This window comes from Erithacus rubecula, assembly GCF_903797595.1.
Source record: "Erithacus rubecula genome assembly, chromosome: 8".
In the NCBI taxonomy this organism is placed as follows: Eukaryota; Metazoa; Chordata; class Aves; order Passeriformes; family Muscicapidae; genus Erithacus; species Erithacus rubecula.
The window spans coordinates 36752227-36773348 of record NC_136659.1 but is presented as its reverse complement, the minus strand read 5'-3'; the positions used below and the strand labels follow the sequence as shown (position 1 = coordinate 36773348).

Below are 21122 nucleotides of genomic sequence, written 5' to 3'. Positions count from 1 at the left end.
TCATTCCCTTTTGATCATTTGTTTAGTGCTCAAAGGTAGAGTCTGACCATCTTGTTCTTTTTCACACTGCATTTTCCCTGTGGGGTCACTAATTATTCATTAACATGGTCTGTTTGAGAAACACAGAAACAGAACAATTCACTCACATGATGACACAGTGTCATGTCAGCAAAGCGATGTACATTTGCTTTATTTGATTAATCTGATTTTGTCACCTCTGACCCAACATCCAGTTTACTGCACCAGGACTGTGAGCCCACTCAAGGCTGCCCAGAACCAAACTCCTCCTTTTCAGTGGTTGAGTTATACTGGATTGGGTTGTTTTGCATTCCTGTAGGAACAGTGACTGGAAGGAAGAAGATCAGTGGGTTTTCCAGACTGTTATCAATCAGTACCCAAGTGATCTTCAGAGGAGGAGAACTTTGTACCTGGATATGCTGCAGAGGTATCTTCCCCACAGATCCAGGCAGGAGCTGGTCAGTGCTGGTTTACATATTCATTCAGTTATACAAATTCTTAAAGTATGTAGCAAACAGTTGTATCAAAGAATGTATGTTTATTGAAGTTTTTTCATTTTAAAATCTCTTAATTATAAAGTTTATTTTGCACAGTAAAAAACAAACATCCTTATTTTCAAAACACAGGAATTTTAAAACCTATGATCTCTTCAAAACAAGTCCTGGGCAGATTTTATAGTTCCACGTAGTCTTACAGCCAAACTCACAAAAATAATTTGTTAGTGTTACTTCTGCTGTACAGTTTTATAGCTGTGTTATGCCACTCTGCTTCTCTTGGTGTTTTTATTTTTCATGATGATGTACAGCCTTTTTGCATTGTCTAGGAATAGTTATTTTAATTGTTCTGTGGCACATGCATAGCATGAAGAGTGGAAAGTTATCTCCCACTCTTAAGGGAGAGGCTATTTTTATATACATAATGCTTTCAAATTGATTGCTGATTCCTCTTGCACTCCACAGTGAATAAGCACATAGCAGCTAATTGAGAAACCCATTTCAAGGCCAGAACACTTCAGGATGTCATAAGGAAAGGAGGAGGCTTTTTTTATCTCTGTCTGTATTTTTAGACCATCTACTTCCCTGTGTTTGAGGAGAGTCTAGTGCAAAGGAATGACAGTGAAGTGATACTGATAATTAGCCAGAGTTTCACTAGAAATAAAGTTCTTGTGGATTTCAGAAATGTTGCCCTGGAATGAATAGGGCTGAATAATCACATGCTTTGGACAAAGCAGCCACTGTTAATGGGTCTCTACTTCTTTGAAGGTTCATTTAAAATTTAAAACCACTAAATTTAAAAATCCAATTTCTGCATCCAGCTGATATCTCTTGGTACCTGTATTAGCATGACAACTATGGAAATGTTGGAACACTGCTAAGAATGTGTTGTTGGAGTGTGTGTCACACTGGAACAACAGCCTGGAGCCCTCCTCTCCCCCTTCCCCCTGTGCACACTGGTCAGGGGGCAGCACTCAGAGCCTGATCCTGCAGCAGCCCTTGCAGAGAGCCCTGGCTTTGGAGCAGCCTGTGCAGCCCTGCCCTGCTGAGCAGTGCCCTGGCTGCAGCAGCCTGAGCTGGGCAGCAGCCCTGGCTGTGGAGCTGCTGGGGCACAGGGCTCTGCTTGGGCTGCAGGGAAGCTCGGGGTGCAGCTCCAGCCAGCCAAGGGCTGGCAGGGGTATTTGTGAGCCAGCAACCCCCTGCCCTGACAGAGGCCTGGAATTAGCATCTGGAATGGTCCCCTGGACACCTGAGAGCAGCCAGCCATCTCCAGAACCTCCTTATCCCCAGATACTTTGGGGATATAAGACAGGTTCAAGACTCTACTGCCTCATTCTCTGCAGCCTTACCTGGCACTGCTTCCATCAAAGTCTGGAACCTTGAATGTCCTCATGAACCTCACTGGATTAGGGCAAGACAAGTGGTTTTTGGATTAAACACTCCCTGTTTTTGGTAGCTGGTGACACAGGTGCTGGCACTCTGCTGCTTGGTGGACTAAGACTTTATTTCCAAATTTCCTGCTAGGGAAGAAGTGGATTCCCCCTGTGCTGCTTTTGTACAATTGCTGTTATTGGTGCCCTGTTTCCCTGCAGATCAGAATTTGTAGGAAAAGCCTCATCCTGCTGCAAGTGCTCAGTATCTCTGGAGATGTGTTGAAGGACCTGCTTATGTGTTATGTCCTCCAGGGCAGGGAGGGCCCGTTGCATTTCATTTATTCCCACTGCAAAAGCACAGCTGAGCCAGGAGCAATGGGCCAGGAGGGAGCTGTGGTGCTGGGGTGTCACTGCCCAGGACACTGGTGACATCCCTGCACCTGGCACAGTGCACGGGGCTGTGCTGAGAGTTCCCTGGGGTGGCACAAAAACTAAATCAATTATTATATATATGTTTTATATTATTATATATATTATGTGGGGTTAGCAAAAATGTCCAGGATTTTAGTTCTATGAATGGACGGCTTGTAAGCCTTTCTGGAATGCCTTCCTCTCCAGGTTGCTCAGGAGAAGGCTTGGGATCGTTGCCAATCCATCAGGAGCCAGCGCAGGGCCTTGCTGCTGGCCTGGGCTCAGCTTAGCAAAGCCTTTGTCCTCAGGGCACTGGCAGCTGCTGCTGAGGCTGCTGCTGCTCACCAGGCACAAGTGCTGCTGGCTGATTCCAGGCAGAAGCAACTGGAGATCTGTGCTGATCTGAAAGCAAAGGTAGGTTTGGTTAGAAATCCATCACCAAGTCTGTGTCTAACAGATGCATTCAAAATGAAGTTTTTTACACTAACACTAATCTGTTTCCTGTTGAATAATGGATATGTGTTTACCCTTCTGTTTATTTTTAAGAATGCTTTTTAAGACATAAAACCATGAATCCCATAACTGTTATAGAAGGTTCACAATATTCTGATTTACTGTGATAAGAGGTGCAAAAAGATAAAAATACCTGTGTGGTTTTGGTAAATGAATAAAGTGGGAGGAGGCTGGACACAAGAGGAAGATGTTGTGATGTTCATGCTAAGGTGTTTGTAGGAGGAATCCCATTTCTGGGCATCAGAGGCATGTTAAGATTTGTTTCAACTGCTCTCTGGTTCTCCACTTCCACAGAAATGAACATCAGAGAGCATGCATGATGTGTTGTTCTCACTTTAGCAATATTCTCTCTGCTGTGCCCTCACTTTTCAGTGACACACAAACACTTGGTTTAGGTTTCCTACAAGAAGCAAAGCACGGTAAAACCTGTTCAGTGAGGCAGGATTTCGATGTTGTTGCTGGTTTCTAGTCAGCAATAACACAAAGCCCTTCTGTCTTGTGTTCTGGAGCTGTCTGACATGGGAAGGTTTGTATCTAAACACTTTAGGGTTAGAAACTGTCTGGGCATGGCTAAGTGAGGAGCACCCTGCTCTGACTCTGTGTCAGCCCTCCCTTAGCCAGGGGCAGGAAGGAGTGTTTCTCTGGAGCTGAGGGGATGTTTGGTGTTTTTTACCTAGGCCTTCCTTTCTGGAATGCCTGTGTGTCTCTTACCTGCATAACCAGAGATGGAAGGTCCAATGATTCCAGAACTGTGAATTTCAGTCACTTTTCCCCCCCCCTTTGTTTCTTGTATTTTCCTTCCACACAAGAAGTAACAAGCTGGTTTTGGAGCACTTTGTTGTCTCTGTGTAGTTTAAGATTCTCACAGATGCACTGAACATTGTCTGAAAGTTTTTTGGATTCTGACCTCCTGTTTTCAGGAACTGTTTGAAACTTAAACCTATTAGGCCTACACTTTTCAAGGGTGACCTTCAAAGGGATCTTCGTTAAAATGTTGAACGTTTGAACAAAACCAACTCACCTGTTTGCCAGGAAAGAGGAAGGAAAAGGAACATTCCTTTCATTAAAGGAGGATATCACTGTGACCTTGTTTTGATCAGCTCCACAACTCAAAGGGCTGGAGGGAGGGAGCTGAGGTTGGGCACAGAGCTCACTCATTTTCAGAGAAATGATTCTCCATGTATCCATGGGCTCTGTTTTGGTCTGATGGGGATATGCATTTGAAACTCTTAGCCTGCCCACTTAGAGTTCATTTTACAGACTTGTCTTCCTACAGTTCTGAACTTTACAGCTACAGAGGGCTGGACATGGAAAGCAGCTGGTGGCAGGTGGAAGGGAGCTCAGTCCAGTGCCAATTCCCAGAGGTGAACCCCATCCTGAGAGGGATCCACAGGGTGGGTAAAAAGTCAGTTTGTCTGAGAGAAAGAATGTGGAACTGGAAATCAGGGGATTTCCACCTGTCCTTCCACCTTTTCTTTTTGGCCATTGATTGACTTTCTGCATTTCAGTTAGTTTCACATCAGGAAATCTTGCTTATCTCCCCTTCCAGAGGGGCAGTGTAGCTGCTATAATGATTCACCTGTGAGTAAACCCTGGGTGTGTTTGTGGGAGATTTTATCTGAGTGAGAGGGACAGAGATCTCCTTCCTTACAGAAGAAGGTTTCAGAGAGAGTCCAGCATTTGTGGTGACCCCATCTGTGAAAGGAGGTGATGGCACACACAGGGAAAGAGGTGCAATGTCTGACAGGCTGTGCACTGGTTTGGTTACTGCAATAACCACAGTATCACCCAGCTTTTATACAGTTCTCTTCCTTGTCAACCAGCCAAAGGGGCAGCAGTTTGACCAAAGAATGCACAGTTTAAAGCTGTTTTAAGTGCACTTGAAGCACCCATGCCATTGGGGAGACTCTGGGCCTTGTGACTGACAGGGAGGGATAATTAAAAAGTAAAGCAGCAGAGAAGTTAATATTTATAGCAGTTTCTACTTGGGGAAAGGACTTTCCAATTTTTATTCCATGTTCCATCTCACAGAGGGTCAATGTGTGTCCTTAGCAGAAGTCAGAGTCCCTAAGGAGGAACTTTGGGATAGCTCAAGAAGCTCAGGTGAAATAAATCAGGAGGGCCATATGGTGGCCATCTGAAGGAAATAAAATGTGAATGGATAATGCAGGGGAGGATACACTGTACATTCTTAAAGAGTAAAGGTGCCTGTACATATCTTTAACACCTCTGTTTGCCAGGGGAAAGCAAACAAAACAAACCCTGGGGGGTCACACTTTGATGGGTGATCAGGAGTCACTCAGAGCTGCTGTGCTTTGTGCTGTGGGAATCTGATCCCCAGGGCTCTGCAGCAGGCACTGTAAAACAAATTCTCTCTCGGTAAAATTCTTTTTCCTGAACAACACAGAGAGGCAAATTGTTCCACACTGCAAGGTAGGCAAGGCATGAAGTGAGGAGTGATCTTTCCAGAGGATTAGGAGGTGCTGCCCCACAGCTGGGGTTTGAAGTACTTGCTGTATTAATCACAAATTCAGCTGAGGTCTCTGCATTCCAAACATTATTTTTTTATTGAATCTGTCTTCAAATATTTGTAATCTGATACTTTTCATCTTCATATAAAAAGATTTTAAAAGAAGAGTAGAGCAGCAGACCTTAGGGCAGTTGGATCTCCTGTGTGTGCTGCTTGGGGGGCTTTTCTTCCTCAGCACTGAGTTGTGTGCCTGCTTGCCTTTAAATCTCTTCTCTCCCTCCTTTTGTGCTCCAGGATTAATCCCCACCCCAGTGCTAAAATCTCTTGCAACACATTGTGACTTTGGGAGAGCAGGTCTTGCATTTCTTATCCTGGCAGAAACTAAGATAAATTAATTTCAAACAGAAAAGCATCAGGTGGAATTAGCAGGAGTATTGCAAATTGTATAAAGCATCTTGCAGACTGCTTTCCTTCTCCTTTCCTGTATTTTAAGAAAGGATGTGACAGTAAACTTAGGGAAAAAAAAATGCTCAGCATGTAGTCAAGTCACTGGTTTAAATGCTCTGACTATCAGAAGAGACCAACATTGAAATATTACAACTGAATGTAAAAAAAAAATCCACAGAGGTATCACAGCCAGTGCTTTGACTATAATCCAATCATTTTGAATAAAACTTTTAAAAATAATAAATATTTGAATAGTAAGCTACTCAAGAGAATGGTTTTCTTTTTTCAGAAATGTTGTTTGTTCACCACTGAGTTGACCCATCCATTCGTTGGATATAAAAAATACAAGGAAATTATAACCTAAATTTTAAATATAGCTCCTCATGTTTGTGGTGAACTGAAGAGCTGTGGGATGCTATAGCATGTCTCCAAAATGGATGTGAGCAAGTGTCTAAGACTTTAACATTCACCAAAGCTGAGTCAGTACTGAGTTTTCAACCCAGATGTAATATTATAGTCTGAGGTCAGCACAGCCCTGACATGTTGTGTCCTTGGGTCAGACAAAGCTCATGCACAGTACATGGGAAGCACTTGCAGAGGCTGTCTGTGCACATTTGCCTTTCCTTCACACCCCTGTGGAGTCTGGGTGTGGTTCCAGGTGCTGCTCAGAAGCTTTTAGGGTTGCAGAATGCCCAGTTTAGAGAAAAAGGGGAGATATTTAGAGCTGAAAGTTACTGGAGCCTTCAGACAGCACCTGTTAGTGCCACAGGAGTTTGCTGCTGACAGGATGTCAGAACTCGTCCCCTGTGTGTCTCAGGACTGTCCAGGAGCAGCAGGAGCTCTGCCAGGACAGGAGAGCTGGGTTGTGTTCCAGGCAGAGGGAGCTCCCTCCTCTCTGCCCCAGCCCTGCCATGGGCAGTGGGGTTTTATTCACTGCTCAGTTTGCAGGGGTGTGAATGCAGTGGAGCCACAGAGCACAGCCAGCAGGGCATCCCTGGGCCCTGCCACCAGCACCTGGCCAGAGCTGTGACCAGCACTGGCTCTTGCTGATGGGGATATGTGCTATGGACCCCTGTGCAAACCTGAACCTCTCCCAGCTCCTCCTGCAGTCCCATATTGGCTTTCTGAAACCTTTGAGGTAGTTCAGAAGGTTACTGACTCCTGAAAAAGAAAAAAATATGCATACTAGGCTTATAAAAAAGCACCCTCAAATATTTAAAAAGATGGCATTTTCAAATTGTTTGGATGAACTCCCCTTGCCCTGTAATATTTCAGACTCCAGGGAACTGTTCCTAATACACACTCTAATTTTTTCCCTTTTATAAGCTCTAGTATTCACACCCTGAGGCACCCATCTCATTAGCTTTCCATTTAGGAGTACACACATGCACTTCCTATTCTTATTGTATTTCCAGAAATAACACTGTTAATATTTTGTATTTCAATGTGTGGCAGCTTTGAATAGTGCAAGTCTTTTTTCATCATTGCCAGTTAACACAATTACACATCAGCAGCAGGTCTCCTACACTTCCCAGTTTCCTTGGCAATGTCAGCCTTGCTGGGGCACAATTCACTTGTGGCTTCTGAAGTCTTGGCAAGCAAATCCAACCTGGAGCTGTGTGAGGTGCCCCTTGCACTCTGCCCAGAGCCTGGGCTGAGAGCTGCTGCAGCACTGCAGGGGATCCCAGATCCCATTTCCATCATGCCCACACCCTGTGTGTGTGTGTGCCCAGCACTGCAGAGGATCCCAGATCCCATTTCCATCAATCCCAGCACTGCAGAGGATCCCAGATCCCATTTCCATCATGCCCACACCCTGTGTGTGTGCCCAGCACTGCAGAGGATCCCAGATCCCATTTCCATCAATCCCAGCACTGCAGGGGATCCCAGATCCCATTTCCATCATGCCCACACCCTGTGTGTGTGCCCAGCACTGCAGAGGATCCCAGATCCCATTTCCATCATGCCCAGCACTGCAGGGGATCCCAGATCCCATTTCCATCATGCCCACACCCTGTGTGTGTGTGTGCCCAGCACTGCAGGGGATCCCAGATCCCATTTCCATCATGCCCACACCCTGTGTGTGTGTGTGCCCAGCACTGCAGAGGATCCCAGATCCCATTTCCATCATGCCCGCACCCTGTGTGTGTGCCCAGCACTGCAGAGGATCCCAGATCCCATTTCCATCAATCCCAGCACTGCAGAGGATCCCAGATCCCATTTCCATCAATCCCAGCACTGCAGGGGATCCCAGATCCCATTTCCATCATGCCCACACCCTGTGTGTGTGCCCAGCACTGCATTAGGAACTGGGCTGAGAGCAATATATTCACTGAAGGGTTGATCTTGCAATCCTGCTATTTCTTCAGCACGTAACTTATCAGTTATCACCTTTTACATCTGCTTGGCATTTTTTTTCTTTTTCAGAACACCCTAGAAACACAGAGCTCTAAAATGGCCATTTCTCTATAAACAGAATTCCTTTGGTCACCAACTTATTCTGAGGCTGCAGCTCTTATTTTGAAAATGAGAAGGCAAAATGTCATAGTTGACGTGGTTTAATTCCAAATTTGCAGTTGAGAGGCATCTTTCCCTCTCTGTGCCTTGTGGCTTCCATCTGGAAGATTCAAGAGGTATCTCTGGCTTGCCATAAATGGGATAACTCTCAATTCTATATTGAGCAAGACCCTGAGCAGAGGAGAGGGCTGGGGCTGCTTTGGGCAGGGGATCCCTGTGGTTATCTGCACATGCACATTTCTCAAGGTGCTTCTGGAGTCGTGCTGGGCTCAGGTGAGCAGCTGCAGCAGTCTGGGGTGGTGAGCAGAGCTGTGCTCTCACAACACACTGCTTATCCTTCCCAGAGCTTATTTCTGCTTCCCAGTGCCTGCCTGGGCTCTGCCTGGGGTGCCCTAAAGCTGCTGTGCCTGCTCTGTGTCCAAGGGTCCCTTCAGTAGCCTGACTGAGCTTTGCCCCCAGAGCAGTGCTGCTGGTGCTTGTAGTGATTTTTGGGGCAGCTGGCCCCACTGGGAGCAGGGGGCTGTGCTTGTGCTCCTGCTGTGGGCAGCAGCCTGGGGGGACTGTGGGGACACACTGTGTGTTTTGGTTTGTTATGCATGGGATTTTAAGTACTGAGTTCCTTTAAATAGTGTTTGAATCTCTAGTGGTGTCAGAATCCAGTTTTGCTGTTTGTGTCCATGCAGCTGTGGTGTTCTGTGATCCCACCAGGAACAGGCAGACTCTGCTCTGCCCTGGCCTTCCATGACCAGCCAAATTTTGTGGCTTTTCTTTTTTGTCATTTCTTCTACCATGCACAATCTTCATTTGTCAAGTTATTTTTCTTGGAGAACCCCCTAATTTTTTTCCCAGAGATTCTTAGAATCAGTTGTGAACAATTTGAAGAAGAAAAAGAAACTTGCAAACCATAGTATAAATAAGGAAAGATGAGCAGAAGTGATTCAGAGATTAATAAAACTCCAGGAGATTCTTGGAGAGTATTTGGGTTGTATCATTTTATAAGGTTGAAGAAGGGAGCCAGAAGACATCAGAGTGGGGATCTCAGAGGATTTTCCTTTTATGCCTTCAGTTATGACAAACAGTACTGGGAGTTTTGGCACAGAATTTGGATTCTATGAGCTTGGTGTGTCTCTGTGTGGCACAGAGTGATCTGAGCTCTGGGCAGTCATTTCTGACACTGTTCCTCCTGGGGTTTTGCACCCTTTTGGCTCCTCATTTCCCTCCCTTTCCTGAGGCTGATGTTGCCTCCTGGCTCCAGGAGCTGCCCTGTGTCCCTGTGTGCCACCACAGGCAGCTTCAGGGTCTGTTTGCAACAGCTCATTGCTGCTTGAAGAGAAAACCCCACGTGGTGCTGAGGTATTGTGAGTTGTTTTGTCTTTAAAAGAGCTATTTCTGTAACATTAGTTGAATGGTAAATACATTATTGCTATTCAGATGTTAGAGTGGAAGAACTAATTTATTACTTTAATTAGTTTGTAGTGTACTTTACATTATTGTAATATGCAATTTTGAAATAATGAACTGGAAAAAGGTGTGCATGCATTCTGTTCAGCACAGCAATTTAATAATTCACTTGGCAAAACCCCCTCTAATAATACATGAACTGTGAAATGTACTTGAAATGCCAATTGTAATTAAAAACTTTCAGAACTTAACATTGGCAGTGCTTGTACTGCTAAAGTGAGACTACTTTGTGGAACAGGCAATGGGAGAGCAGGTTTCAGTGTCTTTTCAATATTAGTTTAACTGCTTAGATTTTTTTTTTATATTTAAAATAAAACATTTACTGTTGACACAGTAAAATACACCCTTCTGATTTTGAACTAATAGGAATGGAAGAATGCAATCAAGAGCAGGTTGTATTTTTTTGTGCAGTCTGTGGTCCCAGATCGCTGCTGTAGTGAAGCAGAATTATTGTTTGGGAGGTGTTTTGTTCTCCAGACCTGCAGGATCCTGCCTGTGGGGATAAACCCAATGAATGCAGCAGGCTTTCTTGGCACACTGGAATTGCAGGAATGCTGGCAATGCAGCCCCAGGTGGTCACTTGTCAGAGCAGAGCAGGAAGGCAGGAAAGGCTCTGTGCCCAGGGCAGGGAGTCCCCTGTGCTGCCTGAGCAGGGCCAGAGCTGCTGCTGCTCCTGTCTGACCTGGGCACATGCACTGCCTGCCTGGGAGCCTCTCCTGACACCCTCTGCACGTGCATTTCCCCTGGATCTAATGTTCAAATGTGCTTTAAAATATACTGCTGTGTCAATCACCTGCCTAATGTCCAACTCTTGTTACTTCCTACATTTCACCTCTGCTGCACTAGGAACATTTTATCCTATATGATTTCAACTCTTCTTGGAAAAGCCATGGCCAGACTACAGAATCATGGTCACATTTTATATATAAAGGAGGGGAGATGCACACTGAGTTATTGGCCTGTCATTTCTGTCTGAGCAACTGCTGTGTGGTTACAGCTTTGTCAGCTCAGTGAAGTGCTGGATTTGATGCTTGGTCCTGCTCATTTGTTTGTACATAACCTGTCAGACTGTACCCCAGCATTCATCTGTGGCTGGGATCAAAAGACTGAAATGAAAGAGCTGCTGGAAACAACCTGGAAAGGAGATCATGTCACCAGGTCAGGGTGCCACACATCCCACACAAACTGCAGTAAAATGCATTAATAGGGAGGCTGGAGATGATTTCAGGACAGGTTAGTGTCTGTGCCACTCTTCAGTGTGGTTTGCTTCCTTCAGCTGGTTATCATCACCCCAGACTCCCTGCAGGTTTGCTCTGCTCTCTAGGGACATTTCCAGGCACTGGTTCTCCTGAAGTGTCAGGGAAATGCAGCTTTTGTTGAGACCAATGGCTGCAATCAGACAACCAAACAAATCCCTGGTTAACAATAAATGAATATCCAGAGAAGCCACCAGAGGATGAGGGAGTTCTCAGACATGGGGGAGCTGAAGCTGCATCACAAACTGCATTCCATGCCATTGACCTCAGTGCTGGAGAGCATTGGAGAGGAGTGGGAAGCAGGGTGCAGGGAAATCCAGGCTTACAAAAAGCAATTTTTTGGTTACATAATCTTACTGTTACCTCATATCAGTTGAGAAAATCTGTGATGTTATTACAGAACTTTAAAGCTCCTTCAAATGCTCCTGCAGCTTATCCCAGCTCCAATCTGAGTATGCTTTTAGCAGATTTCATTCACTGTTTGCTTGTTAGATTTGAAATCTTTCTATATATGGTTTTGCTTCAGTCTGTTTCAAAAGCAAGGTAGAAAGGATTGCATGTTCTTCTGACTCCTTTTCAAAGCATTCCTTTTTGAGTTCATTAATGTGGCAAGTGAAGGGTAACTGAAACAATTTAGCATTTTATTTTAGATTCCTAAACCACTAAACTGCATAAGCAGCTGCTGGCAAAGTTGCTACATGAAGAAGTCAGTTCAGACAGCCCTGGTGTCTCAGGTCTCGGGTGTGTGGGCAGCTGGATTTGGGTGCTCAGCTGACCCCAAGCAGGATCAGCTGCAGTGAGCCAGGACCAGGCTGAACCCGGGTTTGCACAGCCCCAGGGCCAGGCTGAACCCGGGTTTGCACAGCTCCAGGGCCAGGCTGAACCCGGGTTTGCACAGCCCCAGGACCAGGCTGAACCCGGGTTTGCACAGCCCCAGGACCAGGCTGAACCCGGGTTTGCACAGCCCCAGGGCCAGGCTGAACCCGGGTTTGCACAGCCCCAGGACCAGGCTGAACCCGGGTTTGCACAGCCCCAGGACCAGGCTGAACCCGGGTTTGCACAGCCCCAGGGCCAGGCTGAACCCGGGTTTGCACAGCTCCAGGGCCAGGCTGAACCCGGGTTTGCACAGCCCCAGGGCCAGGCTGAACCCGGGTTTGCACAGCCCCAGGGCCAGGCTGAACCCGGGTTTGCACAGCCCCAGGACCAGGCTGAACCCGGGTTTGCACAGCCCCAGGACCAGGCTGAACCCGGGTTTGCACAGCCCCAGTACCAGGCTGAACCCGGGTTTGCACAGCCCCAGGGCCAGGCTCAACCCGGGTTTGCACAGCCCCAGGACCAGGCTGAACCCGGGTTTGCACAGCCCCAGGACCAGGCTCAACCCGGGTTTGCACAGCCCCAGGACCAGGTTTGCACAGCTCCACAGCCTCCCTGGGCAGCATGTTCTGTGCTCACCCAGCCTCTCCATAGGGAAGTGATCAATGCATGGGAATTTCAGAGGTTTCAGTCTGTGCCTTTCTGTCACTGGGCACTTCTGGAAGAGCCTGGCTCTGTCCCCTTTGTACCCTCTGCATTTTCAGGTTATTTTCGTCTTAACATTTTACCTGCACCCCATGAGGAGTCACAGCATTGTTCAGTGGATTGCAAAGAAAAAAGGATAATTGTTATTTTAGCAAGAAGGAGGGTAAACATGGCATTGTTCAGAGATGCAGCTCTTTGAGAACCTTGGACCATGGGGAGTGCTGGATTTCTAAATAGAACATAATTTATAAGCACAAACCAGAATAATTAATAATCTGCACATACAGCTAGTGAAATGCAGGAAAGGTGGAAAAATTATAAGCATTTTCATATCTGTGTATTTAAGTTCTGTAGTGTTAGAAAACCAGCTGAGAAATGGCTGCAATGCTTGTTCCTTAGAGGGATAGAGTTCTGTTAGTGCTTGACAAATCCATTACAAAAAGAGCTGGCAAGCCAACCAAAAGGAGGCACCATTAATGCTGTAGGCAGCAGCATGGCACAGGGGAGCACACAGGTGACAGCAGGGAGGGGATGGGGCTGGCTGGGCTGGGGCACTGCAGAGGGTCCTGCCATGGCCAGACTGGGCACAAGCTCTCTTCTGTAACCAGCACAGTCAGGGTTGTGTCAGGAAGGGATTTTGGCCTGCTGGGCTGGGGGGTCCATGACAGCTCCAGGAGGATTTTTAGGAAGTGTGGCAGCCCTGCAGCGAGGGGTGCAGGGAGCATGGACCAGCCCAGCCCAGCCCAGCAGCTGGCACAGGTAAATCCCTGGAGTGAGCCAGGCTGGAGGCAAGGTGCTGGTACAGGAGTGCCTGTGCTGAAGGCTGGGAATGACTCTGCTCTGGGACTCTTGGTCTCCATCCCTTCACAGGTTCTAAGTGATGAAGGGAAATGTGTATTACTGAGACCGATTTAACAATTTTGCCTAAAACCTTTCCATATGTGATTTTATTGCACATTATGCCATCAGCTGGGAACTGCACATGAACATGCAGAAAAGTAGTGTTTGCTGAATGGTTGTGTTGTTGATAAGATTATAAATCTTATTTTGTAAGCAGATTACAGGAGTTTCTTTCCCAGTCTCAGCTTGGCAGATCCGTGTTTCACAGTCTGCTGCAGGACTGTCTCTTCAACTGTTTCTTCCAGGTTCTACAGTGGAAAGCACAGCAGGAAGAAGCTGCCAAACTAGAAGCTGCTGTGGCTGCCAGAAGAAAAGAAAAGGAAGATGAGAGAGAAAGGCTACAGAGAGAACAGGAAACCATGCGTAGAGCTCAGGATAAAGAGAAAGTATGAGAAACTTTTATACATTTTTTCATATATTAATGTGTACCATTGCTTCTAAAATCTATAACTGATCTCATAGGTATTCTTGTACAGTATTATGTGTTGATGTAGAGATGGGCAAATGGTTAGTCAGGTCTTGCTCCTGTCCATTTTAGCTCTAATGCTGCCTGATCTGACACACCAGTTACATTAATCTATTGCATTTCTCAGGAAGAAAGCCCCAGCAAGTTTTGTGTGTGTGTCACCAAAGCAGCCCAGAGGCAGGGCTGGGTCTGACTGCACAGGTCTGCAGTGCAGCAGGAGAGCTGCCACACAGGGGCTGCAGCACAGCAGAGGCTGCAGGGTGCCCTGGGGCCAGGATAGTGCTGCTGTCCTGGGGACACGGGCTGGTGCAGCTCCACAGCAGCTCAGCAATGCACTGCAGTGGCTGCCATGCTTTGGAAAATCGAGCTGTGCCATGAGCATTTGTGTTGCCTTTCTGCCCAAGTGATGTGCAAACGTCCCTGTGGCTGTTCCACTGGGATTTGCCTGAGTCCAGTGGCACAGAGAGGGATGTTTAGGGAGGCTTTGCTGCTCAGGTCACGAGTGGCTTTGCTGCTCCTCTCTCTGCTGCACTCACTCTGTGCATTTGCCTTTGTACTCACGGCGTTTGTAGTGGCAGGAGGCTCTGAAACCACAGGGAAGGAAGGGGCTTAGGGAGGCAGTGCTGACCCAGCCACACCAATATTCATTTCATCTGTAAATATTCTGGTGGTGCAAACTTTTCTCTTGCTCTGTGTGATGCCTGTATCGAGAGGCCCTCTGCCCATGCACAGATGGAATAGAAGCTGTTTGGGGTCAGCAGTCATATGTTTCATTTGTGCTTTGTATCCTAGATCCTTAAAAGAGCTGATAACCTTATACTGCAGCTGCTTTTCTGGGCAATGCAAGCAGAATGGAAGCACTGGATTCACATTGTGGTGGGAAATATATTCAAATTAGTGTTCACAGAATTTAGTACTTTTGTTGTGGGGGCTCCACATCTTCTTGCTCTTCTAGTAAATATTCTGCTACCTTGTAGTGCACCAAAATATAAATTTTATTCTAAAAGGATCAAAATTGGAATCTCTAACTTAATGCATTTCTCATTTGCTTTGTTCTCACTGCCTGGGCTTCGGAATGAGTGTTAATTTGTTTGCTGCATTTGTTCAAACTCTAGCTGAAAAAGTACTGGGCTGAGAAAGAGCTCAAGTGGCAAGAACAGGAGGAGAGAGATCTACAACATCTGGAGGAATTGAGAAAATTAATGGCTGAACAAGCAGCCAAAGACAGAGAAAGGTAATAGAACAGAATGACCCTGAGCGCTACTGCTGGAGCATTTCCCTGCCTGAACTCCAGTGGACACTGTAAGGAGCTGGAAGCCTCTCTGGGGTGCCCTCAGGCAGCCTTGTACCACACTCCTGAGATCAATTTGTTTGTCCTGCTAGTTGTGATTGGGTTACTGACACAGAGGTCTGTGCTAGCCACAAGCAAACTGCAGGTTTAGTTCTGATTGTTGTAATTTATAGCCAAATTAAATACTCCTTTGAGCTTACTAAAATTTGGAAAGTAAGAAAATAATGATACATGTTTTATTGTCGTCGAAGCAGCTGTCTCGTTGAATTCTCCAAATTCAAAGCATGGCATTGACAAGTCCTGTAGAAGTGACATGCCAAGAAATATCTATAGCTCCATAAGGAGCAGACTCTGCACCACAGTCTGAAAATGCCTGCAGTGAAAGGTGGAAGAGCACAGAACTGCTGAGGGTAAAGCTCTGGAGTCACTGGTGTGAACCTCCAGCTTTTTCCTTTGGAAGAAGGGTGGAGGAAGTCTCAAGTGGTTTTTTTTCTTTTTCTAGTGACAAAACTGTGAGTGAGGTGTTTCTTTCAATGGAAAGGGTTATAGGAAAGATTTCTTCTGCCATACACAGATGTGATAGAACATTTCTTCTTGGCAAAGAAAATAGGGGAGAAAAAAGAGTACCAGGGCTATATAAAGCATGCTAGAGAAAAACTGTGGTCTAGACATGGGATCTGAAAGGTTAGCCAAGTTGTTTAAAGAACAACTGACCAAAACCCACCAAAACAAATCAAAAAGCACAACTCCCCAAACTCTCCTTCCCCAAAAAGCCAAACCAAAAAACTCCAGCAAGAGCACACTGAAATGAAAAAACACCTCTGCCTTTCTGAGGTGTTTTGGTGCAGCACGTGCTGAGGAGGGTGCAGAGGAGACTGGGGAGGGTTCCAGCTGCAGTGGCACCCCAGCATTGGGGCAGTGTCCCTGTCCCAGGGCAGTGTCCCCGCAGTGTCCCCGCTGTCCCTGGGCAGTGTCCCCGCAGTGTCCCCGCTGTCCCCGCAGGGTGCGGCTCCGCCGGGCGCTGCTGGAGCGGCGGCAGCAGCAGCAGCGGGATCTGTCCCTGCCCCTGTCCCTGTCCCTGTCCCTGTCCCTGTCCCTGTCCCTGTCCCTGGGCAGTGTCCCCGCAGTGTCCCCGCTGTCCCCGCAGGGTGCGGCTCCGCCGGGCGCTGCTGGAGCGGCGGCAGCAGCAGCAGCGGGATCTGGCCGTGCTCCGGGAGCAGCAGCAGCAGCGCAGGCAGCGGCGCCTGGCAGCGCTGCGGCAGCAGGTGGGTGCGGGCTGGGACGGGTCTCACCCACACCCAGCGCCTCAAAGGACACCGGGGAGCGAGGGAAAGGCACTGCGGGACTGCCTACAGTCATTCTCTCTGCTATAAATCCTGTGTCCTTTGGAGCTCTGACAGCACGAACGTTATGACATTAAATTGTACTCTAGCAGCTGCTGATATCTGAAAGGAGATAGAGAAGGTTTTTTCCAGGTTGGATGTGATTTTTTCTGGGTTTTGTTTGTTTTAATAACCTTAAGTGTGCCTTGACACTTAGGCAAGATTTATGAGTAATTTATATTCTTTTTAAATTCTGGAAACTTTCACACCCTGGATTACTTTTCTTCAGAGATATTCGAGTCTCTGAAACTTCAGCACATTACTTTTCAAAAGGCACCCATAAAATGCCTACTAATGCCAGCTAATGTCATAGTAAAAGTAGTACTAGGGTTATTTTTTTTTTCTATTGCTGACTTTTGAAAGAGTAATTTTGCCTTAATATACATTTCTGTGTGTAATCTCCTTGTTTTTCCTTGAAAGAGGCTGGTTGGTAGTTGTGATCAGTTGAGCTTTTTCCTCTGACTCAATTCTCTTGCCAGAGTAGAAAATGCTTCTAAAGGGCCTTTGCCTGGGATGAGGATGCTCCCATTTCATTATGCCTCTCTGACCAACACTTATTCTCTGTTTCACACTAAAGAAATGTTGCTTTATAAAGTATGTACATTGTTTATATGGGTGGAGGGGGGTAGAGGAAGGATCTTTAGTAAAGTGATTTGGGCAGCAATACAAAATGACATTTTACTAAACAAATGGGTGAAAAAGTTATCTTATGCAATTTAAAGTATTTTTTCCCACTTTTAGCCATTCTTCATATGGGCTTCTGACTTCAGTTATTTTGCTCGTGCATCCTTCTGTATTTTTCCAAAGTAGTATTAGCCTGCATCTGAACATTTTAACACAAAGAAAGTAAACAGCGAAAAAATATTAACTCTGACACAATACAGTGTCTGGGAGTCTTTGATATTGATCTAGCAACAGGAAATTGCACAGTTAAAGCAGTTGCACTTCAGAAAAAACCAGAGTTGTATTATTTGGGGCATATCACTCAATGCTGTTGCCCATGACTCTGTAAAAATGGTGAAGTATCGCCCTGAACAACTTTGTTTCCGTTGGAAGAAGAAGAAGAAAGTGTGGACCTGCAGGAGCTGCGGGTGCTGCAGGGTGATGAGCTCGTGTCAGTCCGGGCTGCTGTCTCACCCTGCTGCAGCAGGGACCCTGCCCCACGCAGGGGCAGAGGGAGGCTGTGAGTGCAGTGCGTGCTGTGCCTCAGCCCTGCACCGCTGGAACTTGCCTTCTCGCCGTGCCTGCAGGTGGCCGTCGCTGCCGGGACAGATCCAGGCAGAGCAGTGGCTGACACGGCGGCGTCCAGAGCTCGGATGGGCATCGGGAGCAGGGAGGAGCCTGGGCTGCAGCAGCCCCTCTTCAGGCTGCACACGTTCAGTGAAGAGCAGGTAAAGGGCTGCACTCCTGCTGAGGGAACGAGGCAGGAGCTGGGCTGGCTCTGCTCCTGCTTCAGGGCTCTCGGGTCGCCGAGGAGGCTGCTCCCTCAATTCCAAAGGCACTCAAGGAATATCTTGATTTCTTTAGATTCCCTCAATGTTCCCTATCTTCTCAATCAATACATTTGCAGTAATTCACGCTCTGGAATTTGAAAATTATTTACAAAAAGAGAAGAGCTATAGTACAATTGTGTGGTGTAAAAGCTTTCTTTTGACACTGAATAAGATGAAAAATTTAACAATGTGTATAGCTAAAGTTGTCCAGAACTACCTATTTTAAGACATTTTAAATCTTCTCAGTTTGGTAATGGGAAGATGTGGGCTTTGTTTGGTTATTAAAATTCCCCAGACCTGATCAATGTATGAGGTTCTGACAAATCTTAACTTAAACATGCTCTGAACATGTGTATTTGAATATGTATATTTGGGTCCTATATCTATATTCTCAGCATGCTCTTTCTGTTTCCACTCCAGCCAGGTTTGGTGCTGCTCAGGCTGCAGTTTGTGATCCCTGCCCAGCACATCCCTGTGCTCCTTCCCAGTGCTGCAGGGCTGTGGATCATGTTCCCTGTGCTGGTCTCCAGCAGCTCTGGGCACTGGGGTGGTGAGGCTGGAGCTTCTTCAAGGTTTTGCTCTTCCTTGTGCTTCCAGCGCAGTCCCACTGCAGACTGTGGAACAAGGATTGGAAAGAGGCTTACAAATCTTGTCAGATAAACTTCTGATAAATTTCAGAAGTAATTTCCCTGGGACTAATTTTCCTTCTGACAAATGGAAGTGGCACTGCCCTGTAAGCACAAGGCAATACCGTGAGAAAAATCATAAAGGCATTTGAAGTACTTGGATTCCATAGGAACAACCAGGAGGAGATTGGAGTCTGTGCTGCTCTTGGGGCTGTGAGCATGGAGAACGTGAGGGATGGCAGCAGCTCCTCAGGGAGCTTTGTGGCTTCTACTGATCATTGCTGTGGTTTTTTAACAGGTCATTTCTGACCCCAGGCTCCGTGTGGAGCTCGCTCTCCGAGAAGCTGGGCTGCATAAAACACTTTATGCAAGAGAGGTTTTGTCAAAACTTCCACCACCGAAGCTTCCAAGGAGAGACATGGAATCTACAGCTTTTAACCCGTAGAGCAGCTCTCACCTGAGGGGCAGAGGAGCATGAGGGGTCTGGTGTGGCCCCCAGCATGCAAAGCTGAGTCAGCTCCCTTTGGTGTGTCCCGACCTGCTGACACCCCGTGTGTGTGTGCAGCCCTTCTGAGCGGGGCAGCAGGGGCTGGGCTGTGTGCTGCTGTCCTGGGGCTGCCCACGGCCTTCCCACTGGCAGCTGGCACACCTTGCTAAAGGGCTCCTGCACACAGCACAGACAATCTGATGGGCTGCACCTGGGGGAGCAATTCTTGGGATTTAATTGGCAGCAGAAGTCCAAAATAGCTTTGCACAGCAGTTGCTTCAGATTTTATTATGTTACATAAATAAATCTCACAATTTTCTTTCCAAGTTTCTTGAGAATTTGATTGTTTTAGTTATAAAATCTTCATTGCAATGAATGTTTCTAATATTCCTTGATTATGATAAGATGAAACTTAAACCTTTGTCTATATTTAGAAGGCAACTTGCTGTATCATATTTACTGCAAACCAGTCATACAATTTCATATTGCAGATTATTTTTTCAGTATAAATTATAACTAGAGCTGGGATCTTTATTTCTTTATTTTCTGGTGTGACAGACTCCTGGGAGTGTGCACAGGGTCAGCCCAGGAGCAGCATAATCCCAGTGTTGCAGCTGAGTTTATTGGGGAGATGCTGCAGAGCCTGCCCTGAGCTGGGGGAGTGATGTCTTCTGGGGTCACCCTCTGTGTGCTTGTGCTAAAATTACAATTCTGTGTATATTTGTGCTTTTTATTTTGGTATCTCCTTTGGGGTAACTCGTTATTTTTAAAACACATTTGGCCACCTCACAACTGGCTGGGTATTATTCCTGTGGGCAGAGCAGCAGTGCTTTGCTGTGGGGAACAGACTGGCTGTGAGACAGTTCCCAGGCAGGCATCATCCCAAACCTAGGCAGCTGATTTTTCCTTTGGCTTAAAAGCAGATCTACAGGATAAAAAATGGCTAGGGGTGGGAGTTCAGAGCTCAGCTGTCTTTATGCCAGGCATGGGCAGTTCACTCTCAATAGTGCTTTAATAAAGCTTGATGAGAATTTCTCTGTGAAAAATAAGTAATTTGGTTACAAGCTAAACTACTTATTTGTGAATTTTGGTAATGAGAAAAGTGTCTTTAATGCTAGCTAGTGCCTGAAGGTCAGGTCCTCAGCTGACCCTGCTGGGTGCTGTGCTGTTCCTCTTGGCATGTGCCTGTTTGTGACACCTTTAAATACTGTAGGAATGAAAATCTTAACAGCTTTTATAACAGCACTAATAATAACGGTCACAAATATGGATTAATTCTCACGTCATTTATTTAGGTTTTGTCTTTATGCCCAAAGCAAAGGGATGTCCTTCCTGGAAGATGGCTGTGGACAGGAGTGACCCTAACAGGACAGTCCCTAGGGCGGCTGGAGCCAGGAGTGAGAAACCTGCGGCTCAGTTCGGCAGCCTCGATTGTCGTCAGTGCACGTCATTGGTGTGGGGCCAGCGGCGCTGCAGGCGGCCGCTCCCGGTGTCCAGCGGCCGTGCGAGCTCCCGGTGTCCAGCGGCTGCGGCCGCTCCCGGTGTCCAGCGGCCGTGCGAGCTCCCGGTGTCCAGCGGCTGCGACCGCTCCCGGTGTCCAGCGGCTGTGGGAGCTCCCGGTGTCCAGCGGCTGTGGGAGCTCCCGGTGTCCAGCGGCTGCGACCGCTCCCGGTGTCCAGCGGCTGTGGGAGCTCCCGGTGTCCAGCGGCTGTGGGAGCTCCCGGTGTCCAGCGGCCGTGCGAGCTCCCGGTGTCCAGCGGCTGTGCGAGCTCCCGGTGTCCAGCGGCCGTGCGAGCTCCCGGTGTCCAGCGGCTGTGCGAGCTCCCGGTGTCCAGCGGCTGTGCGAGCTCCCGGTGTCCAGCGGCTGCGACCGCTCCCGGTGTCCAGCGGCTGTGGGAGCTCCCGGTGTCCAGCGGCTGTGGGAGCTCCCGGTGTCCAGCGGCTGTGCGAGCTCCCGGTGTCCAGCGGCTGTGCGAGCTCCCGGTGTCCAGCGGCTGTG

General features: G+C 47.3%; 1 protein-coding gene across 2 annotated transcripts in view; it reads left to right on the top strand.

The window, feature by feature from the left end:
• The window catches only part of CCDC148 (coiled-coil domain containing 148), a 41306-nt gene extending 22141 nt beyond the window's left edge, over positions 1 to 19165 (top strand). For both annotated transcript variants that reach the window (XM_079311390.1, XM_079311391.1), the window contains 7 exons: positions 338 to 476; positions 2504 to 2710; positions 13624 to 13764; positions 14960 to 15078; positions 16283 to 16400; positions 17768 to 17908; positions 18935 to 19165. In XM_079311390.1, coding sequence (XP_079167516.1) covers positions 338 to 476; positions 2504 to 2710; positions 13624 to 13764; positions 14960 to 15078; positions 16283 to 16400; positions 17768 to 17908; positions 18935 to 19081 — 1012 coding nt within the window. In that variant the 3' untranslated portion in view covers positions 19082 to 19165. The remainder of the gene's footprint in view (positions 1 to 337; positions 477 to 2503; positions 2711 to 13623; positions 13765 to 14959; positions 15079 to 16282; positions 16401 to 17767; positions 17909 to 18934) is intronic.
• Positions 19166 to 21122: the final 1957 nt, after the last annotated feature.